This window comes from Cyphomyrmex costatus, unplaced genomic scaffold, assembly GCF_001594065.2.
Source record: "Cyphomyrmex costatus isolate MS0001 unplaced genomic scaffold, Ccosl1.0 scaffold23, whole genome shotgun sequence".
Lineage (NCBI taxonomy): Eukaryota > Metazoa > Arthropoda > Insecta > Hymenoptera > Formicidae > Cyphomyrmex > Cyphomyrmex costatus.
The window spans coordinates 2585417-2597663 of record NW_017276368.1 but is presented as its reverse complement, the minus strand read 5'-3'; the positions used below and the strand labels follow the sequence as shown (position 1 = coordinate 2597663).

General features: G+C 31.8%; 3 protein-coding genes across 5 annotated transcripts in view; 2 read left to right on the top strand and 1 right to left on the bottom strand.

The window, feature by feature from the left end:
* Nucleotides 1-2135, top strand: part of LOC108773983 (uncharacterized) — a 12602-nt gene extending 10467 nt beyond the window's left edge. Inside the window, exons 8-11 of the mRNA XM_018539974.1 lie at nucleotides 575-970; nucleotides 1243-1464; nucleotides 1639-1857; nucleotides 1969-2135. Coding sequence (XP_018395476.1) covers nucleotides 575-970; nucleotides 1243-1464; nucleotides 1639-1857; nucleotides 1969-2135 — 1004 coding nt within the window. The remainder of the gene's footprint in view (nucleotides 1-574; nucleotides 971-1242; nucleotides 1465-1638; nucleotides 1858-1968) is intronic.
* Nucleotides 2136-3904: 1769 nt separating this feature from the next.
* On the top strand, nucleotides 3905-6435 carry Smn (survival motor neuron). 3 transcript variants are annotated; one of them, XM_018540057.1, is made up of 6 exons: nucleotides 3905-4159; nucleotides 4626-4802; nucleotides 4881-4995; nucleotides 5479-5773; nucleotides 5841-5911; nucleotides 6346-6435. In XM_018540057.1, exons 1-6 carry the CDS (start codon nucleotides 4115-4117, stop codon nucleotides 6405-6407), a joined length of 765 nt encoding a protein of 254 aa, XP_018395559.1. In that variant the 5' UTR covers nucleotides 3905-4114; the 3' UTR covers nucleotides 6408-6435. The 3 variants fall into 3 exon arrangements, with proteins under 3 accessions (XP_018395559.1, XP_018395561.1, XP_018395560.1); XM_018540059.1 differs by having other exon boundaries at nucleotides 5827-5911; nucleotides 6346-6420; XM_018540058.1 differs by having other exon boundaries at nucleotides 4121-4163.
* Nucleotides 6436-6950: 515 nt separating this feature from the next.
* On the bottom strand, nucleotides 6951-10465 carry LOC108774057 (katanin p60 ATPase-containing subunit A-like 2). Its single transcript, XM_018540068.1, has 8 exons — nucleotides 10403-10465; nucleotides 9797-9867; nucleotides 9267-9446; nucleotides 8855-9143; nucleotides 8431-8599; nucleotides 8253-8365; nucleotides 7565-7767; nucleotides 6951-7335 (listed from the first exon to the last, which is right to left on the bottom strand). The coding sequence occupies exons 1-8, from the start codon at nucleotides 10463-10465 to the stop codon at nucleotides 6951-6953; spliced, it is 1473 nt and encodes a 490-aa protein (XP_018395570.1).
* Between the last annotated feature and the right edge of the window lie 1782 nt (nucleotides 10466-12247).

The following is a 12247-nucleotide window of genomic DNA, read 5'->3' as shown; positions in this document are numbered from 1 at the left end:
TATATATATATATATATATATATATATAATGTTGAGATTTGTACATTTTTGTTCAATAAAACTATAACTGTATATACTAATGGTATTGTGATAATGTGATACCTTCGGTTTTAAATCGCTTTAATCACTTCGTTTTGATAGAATTTATGGTAATTCTACAATGTGCTCTTTGTTTCCTGTTTCTTGCTGTTTCCCTCTTGTCTTTTGGTCAAAAAGGCCAGAGTGGGCAAGAGATAAACAACAAGAAACAGGAAACAAAGAGCACATTGTAGGATTACCATCATAGTCGATAAAATTTTATGGAAAAATTTTGTTCGATTACTTTTGATGAAATATTAATAAAGCTGGTTCTACTTTTCGGTAAACATTAGTTTTCACTGTCTTACTCTTTTACTCTTTTATTTATTTTGTAGGTAATTTACCACACAGTCCGAAGATGGAACAAGTAGTTCTAATTAATTTATTATTAATATTAATTTCGCATCGATGAAAGAATCAGCATGTGAAATAAAACGCAAAAAGAATATTGTATAAATTACTTAATTATTTACTTAAATATTGAATTTGTTTTCAGGCGAGAGACTTGATGGTATTCTAACGGCTGAACAGGCAATCGGCAAGTACGCTCTCGATATTCAGGGTCTTCGGGAATGTCGCAATTTGCGTCAAGAAGCATATATTTTTTACGAAAGTGCCGCCCTTGATTCATACACAATAAGGACTACAAACACTAATAACTTCGATGAACGATCATTTAAAATCGCGGAAAATGGCCATCACTGTCATAGAATATTCAAAAATGTCATTTGTTCTTTGGATCTAAAGAATGCAAAATTATCGCAATTGGAGGAAAAGGCGGATGAAACGATCTATGTGCCCTTCGATGCAAACACTTTCTCATTTCTTACAGATGAAATGACGGACAATTCCTACAACTTTTATATATCGAGATATTATCCAGCTTACTTGAGTAAGAAAATTCGTTTATCATTGAAAATCATTTTTAAAAATTAAAAAACATTTTCATTGTATTTCAAAAATGAAACAGTGGCTAATGATGCGATACTTTAGATTAGATGCAAAAAGAGGATTAAAACTAGGAAGAATTAAGAAATATAATGATATATATATATGTAGATATATATAAGTGCCAACTATATACCTACTGAAACATATTTGTTTTCTATAAAAAAAAACTATAATAATATTTTTGTCATTATTATAACTCAAGGAAAATTTCAGGCTTAAAGAAAGACGCGATAAGGATACCGCAGATTAATGGCATGTCTTTCAAGTATCCGCCATCTCCGATATTATCACAACCAGAAAATATTTTGGAGAAATCGATTTGTACCCTCAATAAACGCTCTAGCGGATGTGCTGATACACCGTTATTTTGCGAGTGTTTGCAACTATTCCAAGTTCCACCTCGAAAAACAATCGAAATTATATTAATAAATAAAGGTAATTATTGTTCGGGTAATCCAACCTTTGAGATAGTCGACGTTTTCTTATTTTAATAAAAAGATATAATGTATCATAAGAAAATACGTATCCGATAAATGTAACAAATTGGAAATTTACCACTGTCAAACATTAGTAAAGCCAGTAAATGTATAGAAATCGTATCTCTCCTAGGCTTTGGAGGCAATGCATCCTATACGTTTCATTTACATGGTTATAATGCCAGTGTTGTTGCTCGAGAAAGTTTTGAGCAACCTCTTACCAAAAACGATATTATATCTTTGGACCTTAATGGAAAGATACATCGAAATCTTGTGAATCCAGTGCAAAAAGATACCTTTGTCGTACCAAATAAAGGATATGTTATTCTTCGTTTTTACACCGACAATTTAGGTAAAAATATTTTGTTAAGTATCGTAAGGAGGGGGGGAGGGGAGTACGTCATGCGTATGTATTCTATTTGTAAGTTATAGTAAACTTAATTTAACTATGACTGCTTGTCAGGCTATTGGCTGTGGGAAGCGAGAAGTACTGCTGTATATCCTCCGTTACTCGGGCCTGGAATGCAATTCTTAATGAGAGTAGGTCTCCAGGGAAACTTGCCGCTCGTACCGATTGACTTTCCTAGTTGTGGCAATAACAAAGGCATAGATTTAATTTTTGAGAGCTGAATATCTCTTTAATGTATATGCATGTATGTATGTATATATGAGATATATATATATATATATACCCCTATGTTTTGTTTTGCACAGAATAATTTATATATAGAGTTATTATTTCTATTTTTATTAATCAACACGAGTGTGTTTTACTATAATTATCGTTATGCTCTATGCACATGTTATCTAGAGAGAGAGAGAGAGAGAGAGAGGTAGCAGAAGGGAATTTATAATAAAATTTTCTTACGTTTGGAGCTTTTATTTGTGTCACTTTTAGTTCAATAGCGCAAATCACGATATAAGAATATATAGTATACTATATATGTTATATATAAATTTGAATAAAAGGACTCTTGATATGAAATCAACAAAAAATGTAAAGGACCAGGAAATAAGATATAAGGAGACTGCACTCCGTAAAATAAAAGTGGACCCACATTTTAGGTTTCGAGTTCAGTTTCCGATTCTCGACGCTCGCAGCGCTCGTGAATTTAGTCACTGAACTATACTATTAAGGTTGGATTATACTGGCCGTAATCTGTTAACTTATGCTGTAATCTGTAAAAATTGACCAATTATAATCGATTATTCTCCTCTCATTCGACTGTGATTGGTCAATTTTTACAGATTACGGCATAAGTTAACAGTTTACGGCCAGTATAAATCAACCTTTAGGGTGCAAACCCATGCAGCGGAATAGCGTAACGCGGAACGAGAATAGAACCAATAACGAACATTTCGCGTTTCTAGAGAATCTCGTGATTGGTTCTACTGCACTCTTAGGGCTCTTAGGCTGAAATCACACGATGCGGAATAGAACTGCGGAATAAAGAGTGCGTCATTGAAGCAACCAATCAGCGTTATTCCGCATTTTGCTTTCTAGCACTGATTGGTTGCCTGAATGACGCACTCTCTATTCCGCAGTTCTATTCCGTACCGTGTGATTTCAGCCTTATGGGTTATTGTAGAAGGCCCATTACGCTTACGCAAGTTAGGGTCTGCGCACAATGGAGGAACAGATATTAGATATTAAAATATTAACCTATCCAGATACCAGTTACACCGAAATACACGATTCTGATAGGTTAATATTTTAATATCTAATATCTGTTCCTCCATTGTGCGCAGACCCTTATGCTGCATGTAAGGAATCAGACTACGCATTAAAGATTGAGTTTGAAGATTGAAAATTTAAATTTTGGCTAATCAAAATAATAGGAGCTAAAATTCCTTTATCCTCATTGGTCAAATTTCAATTTTTAATCTCAATCTTCAATGCATAAGGTCTGTTCTTTATTGCTGAACTTTTGCACTAGTTCATCTTTCTTCCTTTTCTCTCCAGGAGAAGGGAAAAGGAAAAAAGATGAACTGGTGCAAAAGTTCAGCAATAAAGAACAGACCTATAGTTTGATTCCGGCCTAAGGCCGGAATCAGACTAGGCATTGAACAGTGAGATTAAGGATTGAAAGATTAAAATTTGGCCAATCAAAATAATAAGAGCAAAAATTTTTTTATTCTCATTGGTCAAATTTCAATTTTTAATCTTTAATCTCAATTTTCAATGCGTAGTCTGATTCCGGCCTAAGGCTGCGCACAATAGGAGAAATATTAGGAACAGATTTAAATATAAGAATTTTAACCTGTCAGCGCACATTCCACAGTACACAGTTCTGATAGGTTAAAATTCTTATATTTAATATCTGTTCCTAATATTTCTCCCATTGTGCGTAGCCCTAAAAAAACGCACCCAGTATGAAAATGTGACCGCAGCGCATGCTCATATTGCAGTGTTACGTGACCATGACATATATCCTAACCTCAATAATTTTCAACTTTAACGTTTAATATCTCGGTTCATGGGGCAGAGCGACGCTTATTTCAGCCAGAATCTTTCGTTTTATGGAAAAACGCGTCGAATGAGTATAATTTAATCGATTTTTGAGACGGTTACCTTCCATTGCATCTTTACCTGGATTATTCGTTACAAAATGGCTGAGGACAAAAGTGTGCTGTTTGTAAGAGGAAATGGAAATGTATGTAGGTCCTTTTCATACTTAAACAATACTTAAAGTAATAGAGATTTCTTTTACTTTTATCAACACACACGCTTAACCTTTTAATACTTAAACAATACTTAAAATAACAGAGATTACGTTTATTTTTATCAACACACGCGCTTAACCCTTTTTAATTTCTACATTTTGTTTTCTCATTTTTTACTATGAATATATTCTGAATATTCCTTTAATTTTAAACGCTAAGGATGATATAAAATACATAAAACCATACGTTCCAAGAATATACAGGGATCTTGATTTTAAAAAACTAGTTTGTTAATATAGAAGTCTTGACTTGGTTGTCAAACTCTCAGTGTGTTTATATTATTTATATACAGAAGCAGGATATAGGAATTATAAAAAAAATTGTAATAATAAGAATTTAGTTGTATAATATAATAAAAATTAATGTATGTTAATATTATGTAAATACTGACAATAGAATAGTGAGGTTGAAGATATCTGGGATGATACTGCATTAATACAAGCATATGATAGAGCTGTAAATTTGGTCAAGGAAGAAGTAGCAAAACGTATTGCTACAGACATGCAAACTCAGCAAACAAAACACAAGTTGTCAAATTTAAAACATTCAAATCATATTAAAAAACCTTCAAAGGTATATTATATTTGTTTTATCAAAAATATATATTTATGTATAAGAAATATTTTTTTTTATGTGGTCGTTATATTGTAGAAATGGACTGTTGGTGCCCCTTGCCGTGCTGTATACTCTGTAGATGGAGAAGTATATGAAGCCATTATATCAAAAATTCATCCAAATTCTGGCATGTGTACAGTGAAGTTTGTTGGTAACTATTTTATGTTAATATAATTTTATAATATTCTTGTATCATAATTATATATAATATTAAATAACACTTGGTTAATCAGTGTATATATCACTATGTACACTAATACTAATGATGACTAAGACTAGTTAGATATATAAGGTTTTAACATGTGAATGCATGTGTACATATATAGATATATGTATACGCTTGCATGCACGTGTGTGTGTGTGTGTGTGTGTGTTCGTGCGCGCGCGTGTGTGTGCGTATGTGTGCGTGTGCATGTGTATGTAAGATAAATAACGATACTTACAAAGTACATACAATTAGAGTAATTTGGAAGAATGTAAATCGTTATTTTTTAATATTGATATAATAAAGTAAAAGCCTTAGTGCTCACACAATAATTATAGCATTCTCATATGCCCTAATTTCATATTTTAATTGGAGTAATGTAATTTTTAATGGGATAATTTTTATAGCAATAATTTATATTATTTGCAGGATATCAGAATACAGAAAAAGTGGAAATAAATTCTCTTCTGGAATCTGAAGGATTACAAAGTCAAATCGCTCAACAAAAGGATGCAGCACAAAAAACTAATGAAGAAATCATAGATTCTGATACATCCACTTATTCTAATCTGCGGGATTCCAAACAAATTAATAGTGAAAAAATGGATTGTGATACAGAGGATCCTAGATTATTTAAACATAATGTTATACCTGGACTTGAATATTTGAATCCAGCGATAGATGCAATGCCACCCGCACCACCCTTACCACCGTTAATGGCTAAGTGAGAATGACAAATCAGAGATGAAAACAATTCTTCAATTGTGATATTATAAGACTTTCATTTATAGGTTACCCGAAACTGATGCAGATGCATTGTCTAGTATGTTGATGTCATGGTATCTAAGTGGATTTCACACAGGTAATTTAGAATACAAGTATCTATTATTTTTTTAAATAATTTATATTTAATATATTTTTGGAATTATAATCTTTTTACAGAACATACGTCGAGCATAATTTAAATTCTCTATTTGTATAAATTTATGTGCGTACGTGCGTGCGTGCGGGTGTGTGTAGATATATACACACACACACACTCACGAATGTATACATCACTAGTTAAAAATATGTATTTATTCAAATAGTATATTATTAAATGTTATTTTTCAAGAATAAAGTTTAATTTTAATATAAAAAAAGAGACGGAAAAGTTTGAAAAATTATAGAAAAAAAGCAAAAGTTATTAACAAAAAATATATACATATTTTTATAATTTTTGTGCCATTTATATTTTTAAATAATGTATGTTAATATATATATATATATATATATGTCATAAATTTTTTTATATAGGTTATTATCACGGATTAAAGCAAGCAAAAATTAATCAGCATAAGAGAAGAAACTGTCAGTAGCCTGTATAAAAATAATTACTTTCCCATAGCATGCATATAATTTCTATATTTCAATTTACATATTATGTTAATAAACAAACTTTTATTAAACTATTTAAAACCTTTCAGACTTATTTTACAGAATATTTTTAGATTATGAAAAATTAATTAAAAAAACATTGATGAAAGAAACAATTATACACACATACACTGTGTGTTTGCACGCAAGCGCGCGTATACGTCCATACAAAATATTATATATTTGTAAAATTTATATATTATTTTTTTATATGCTTTGCAAATACACGCGCGCATATATACATACTTATGTCTTATATTTTTATTAATTTCAGAATATAATATTTAATTATATTACAATTACAGTAAAATGTATATAGCATTATAATGTATATAAACAGCTGGTATAAATTTTACAAATATTTTAAACGTATTTACGAAATATTATTTTACAAAAAAAATTAATTTACATTATTTCATGGATATACATATTTGTTTTGTGTTATAATAACTTGTCTGATAGAACAACTACTTCATTATCTTTTCTTATTTTGAAAAACCAAATTCTTCATGCCATTCCATATATTGTGCGTTTATATGTTTGGTAATGGGTTTTACCTTGACTTTAGCAAGCGCAATATGATTAATCGCACTAATTAAACCATCATTTTGAATATTATTCACGGAAATTGTTTTAGCTTCGAGATTTGCCCAAATGGGCCGCAATTGATTGATCCATGCCTCCTTGCAGAGCAATTTCAAATCTGCGCAAGAATACCCTTCGGTTTCTTGCGCAAGTTTGAGTATTTCCGGCGAATTATACAGATCATCGCGCACATAAGATTGCAATATTTCTAATCGACTAGCTTCTTCGGGTAGGTCCACAAAAATCCTTTTTTCTAAACGCCGCAATAAGGCTATGTCTATATTCCTAAAAGATAAATATTTTGAATTCAATCTCGTGAGAGTTTATTAGAAAGATTAACTAGAATAAATATATAATCTTATATATGTTTTTGTGTGAATCAATAAATATATATATATATATATACACTATGTATGCGTGCGTGCGTGTGACAAAATCCAAATGATGCAAAAATAATTCAAAATTGCCTGGTAAAGATAATTTGCTATTTTCTGTACACTTTGCTTACACTTACCATGGAACATTTGTAGCTGCTAATAATACTACATTCGTATATTCCATTGACAATAAACCGTCCAATCTGGCGAGAAGTTCAGCTCGAAATCTTCTAGCAGGTTCCGAACTCGAGGTATGATCTATGTTTTTCGTGGTCGTCCAGTCGATTTCATCAATAAAGATTATCGTTGGTGCATAATGTTTAGCAAGATCGGTGAGCACCTAAATCAAATATCAATAATATTTTATTCCATTCTGTTTGGATGTATTCAAACTTGCCAATAAATAATGATCCTGAGAGTAATTTTATGTACTGAGAGTAGTTTTAAAACTTTTATCTGCATAATGCATTTAATAGAATGAAAACTTCACAGAATAAAATTCTTCTTTAAGTATGTGTTCCTGTTACAAGTTAATAATAACAATGCAAATTATTATTTCATGTTGATAAAAACTTGTGTATCAAGAATGAAAAAAAGGTATAATTGAATAATAAATATGATATATAAATAATTTTGTGATTATAAAAAATATAATACTAAAATTATAGAATTGTACTATTTATTTATCAATTATAATTTCTTTAATTTTTATCATCTTTTTCTTTTAAATTTTAGATGTGAATGTAAAAGAGTATTCATTGTCGATTGTGAAAATAGATATCTGGAAATAAATCGTAGATATTTGATCTCCTTTGACACTTATACGCGTATGTATTTTTCTGAATCTCCTCTCCATTTGCTGATAACTGAACTGGAAGTGATGTTGAAGAAGGTTGCTTGACACTCTGTAGCGACTGCTTTCGCAAGCATCGTCTTACCTGTTTGAGGATGAGTTTTCTCGTCAATTTATCAATGAATGATAAATAATTTCATAATTACATACCAGTTCCCGGCGGACCATATAATAATACGCCTTTGCAAGAACCGAGTCTCCTATTAAATAAACTTGGATATTTCATGGGGTAAAGTATGGCTTCTTTTAATAACAATTTGCAATCTTTCAATCCCTTCACATCATCCCAATGAACATTCAAATTTTGTTGCACTATTTCCTACAAATTATATATTACTTGATTATGTATATAATATTGTTATATAATTCAGATTTTTGCATTTTGTTTGTTTTCTTGCCCTACACATGATAGATGGTAATTATATTTATATGTAATAATAATAATATTTTCCTTTAACACGATATGGATTTATATTGTAACGAAAGCTGATATACTTTATCATAGAGAGAAAGTAAACGTAATTTCTGATAAAATAAAAATTGTAATATGTATCGCATTTTTTTCGTTTCTTACTCGTGACATAATATCTGCAATTTCTTTTAGTTCAGATCTAAGTGGATAGAGGTTATCGATAGGTTTCAGTGATTTTTCGTTACTGGTGAATATTTCGTCGGACAAAACGACTCGATCACCATTCTCTGTGGGAAAAATCGGTGTAACCGTAATACCAAGATTCAATTCATTCCATGTGGAAGTGGCATATTTTTGTGCAACTTTATTTTTGCCAGTATTGTTACATTCCTCGGTAATACGATTATCTTGCTTTGAGTAGATCCTTGAAACTCTTTCTACTCTTTTGTTGCTGTTATGAAAAATAAAGTGGCTTCAGTTTTATCGAATCTATTGCGAGTCGATCGCAAAGAAATTGGCGTCTCTCGCAATTAATTAGGAAATACAAGTAAAGTCAATTAATTATACTTCTTACATATTTGAAGCTACGTTACCAACTTCAATCTTCTTACACAACTTAGGATACTTATTGTACTTGGCGTAATAATAATCGGTATACTCGAGAATGATAGTTTCGAGATCGATATTGTCACATACGTGAATATCTCGAGAGAGTTGAGCTTCTTTGAAGAGACTTTCCGCGGTACTGGAGTAACTGTGAAGAATATCGATATTCATATACATAATTCTCGTTTTATAACTATACTATTTATGCTATTACGTCAAGTTTGCAGTACTTTTTAAATTAATTAGAATTATTTAATACAATAAAATTGATTAATAGTTGTAAAATATTAAAACGTACGTTTATAATTGAATAGGAATTTTCGAGTTTTTATTATTTAAGTTATAAAAGCTTTTGACCAAATATTCACTCACTCGATGGCATTATTTCTTTTATATTTGTATGATAACACACGATTTTAATTGCATTAACGTTTAATTGATATTTTGAATAGTTTTTGAGAGTATTAAATATTATATACAAATATAAATTTTGCTCACCCCTGTTCTCGTAAAAAAGCGGCGATAAGATAAACGAGATGACGCCGACGTTCTTGTACACGTTTCTCCTCCTGATTTACAATCAACATATTTATCATTAAATTCAAAATTCAATATATTTACTCTTTTAATCAGAATATACTTACGTACAATTTGAATGTCATCATTGATTTTAACGATATCTCAACTTGTAGAGTAATTTTAATTGTTTACGTATCATTATTAGCGAGATCACTATTAATAATTAATGTCTCAGATACTTCCGGAATTTAAAGTTAAGAGATCTTTTTCAATCAACGCGCCGTATCGGTCAATAACATATAATTGCCAATTAATAGTCATCATGATCGACTGAATAATGAAGTCAAATGTATATATATTTTTATCGATTCATGACTTGATATCACACAAACTTTTGTTTTCAATTTCTCTTACGTGCCTTCCGTACACTTGGCGCCAAATTATTTTGCGAGTTTTGAATCATATGTAATAATGTACAAAAATGTCTAAGCATCACGTTCGATTATGATCTCGTCTAAAAATGGCTGAGACCACTCCGATCGAGCCGCACGCACTCAATTTCAAATTACGTGAATTTACCCTTACCTTTTCGTGTGCCAAGTAAGCGACTCGTCCGGCTGTCGCATTTAATGACAGGCAGTCGTTCATGATTTTTAATTGCTCGAAAGCCAAAGATTGTCGGAGGATATCAAAGAATCTCTTTCCCAAAGACCAATTTTATTCTTTTTTTGCTTATATTCCTTCGGTTGGATAGTGAGGCTTGAAATACGAGCCGTTTCAAGCTCGAAGAAACGACATGTATATGGTACAATACGGTATGAGAGACGGTATATCGAAAATATCCTACGGTTGCCATAGCGATGCGATCGCGCATTCTCATAATTTACCATGATAGAGTCAGACACTCGATCTGCTTTCTCTCTCTTCAACGCAACCGAATATGTATGTAACTCATTTCAAGCAACGCAAACAAATCTCTTAAGCTGGCGAGTCCCATATATGATCAGTAAAATGCGAAAATCACAACAGCAAATCACTTTTGATCACTTTTAATTATGGTTACGCGGCAAATACGCCTCATAGAGAAATGAAAGTCGCGCTAGCGACTTTAAAGTCGATTTTTTATTATGGTTGTGTATGCTACGTATCATATATTATAATGCGCAATACAAAACATTACACACCTTGTCTAATTTTGCCATAATACTATTATATATGTATAATTTACGATCCATAATTCTCGCGCGAAAGTCATGATGTAAAAAGAAATTATTATGGCAAAAGTAAGTTAATGAAACGGATGAAATTAATAGTATCACAGACTTATTAAAAACAGGTTGAATCTGCACAAGCGTTAAGTGGAGTGCAGTCAGGTACGATCGCGTGTGTGATCACGCGCAAGAAAGAGTATAATAAACGCAGTGATGAAGAGATGACTGCAGTGGAGAAAATCTGAGAGAATTATTATATACAGTAACTGCGATGTCGGAAATATTAATAGTTAATTTCATCGACCGCGTGAACTGTGATATCTGCGTTTATCACACACAGGACCGTAAAAAATTAAAATTCTATAATCAAAATTATCTACACATTTATTACGTTTTCAATTTTAGAATAATTCAACTGACTTAATTGATTTTAAGTTAAGAAAATATCTCACGCGCGCACGTAGACGTGTGTAATCCCGAACGTACTTCGAGATTGCCTTCAAAGTCGGTCGCGTCTGATAGGTATAACTCGTGTGGGCATTCCTCGTGGCAAATTGGCCAAGTTTCATTCATTCATGTGTGATTCTATATACTTCTACAGTATACATATTAGATACATATTAATTTTAAAATCTGATAGGCGCGCTTCTTTTCTTTATCCATTTAATTCGCGCGATGTCATTATCTGAAATACGTATAGATTAGAGTGTAACTGATAGTTACATATAACAGGGTAATATTTTATTTTAAAAGAAAAATTTCGACCTATATTATTTTTATTCATTCCAACTAATCTTATATGATCTTACAGTCAACTTGTATCTCCAAATTAATTTCAATCATTTTGTTATTGCAATTTAATTTAAATTGCAAAACGTGATCTTATGACACAGCAACTGCAACAAATGCGCTTTTTTTGTAGACGATGGCAGCGACGACGATGCGGTGCCGACGATATAGTGGTAGCATATACGTTACCCTGCTATAGGAGTGGCTTCGTCGCAGCGTAGCGAGAGAGAGAGAGAGAGAGAGAGGGGTAATGCGCGAACGTATTCGATCGACCCGTATAAGAGGGCTTGTACTGCGACAGAGTTCAGTCAGTCGGTCGGTGGCTCTCAGCACCCAACCGCTGCATCGCGTTGGTTTTGTTACAAACACGCAGTCGGCACGTTCGATTGCATTTCTTTTCTTTTCTTCTCTTTTTTTTTCTTATACTTTC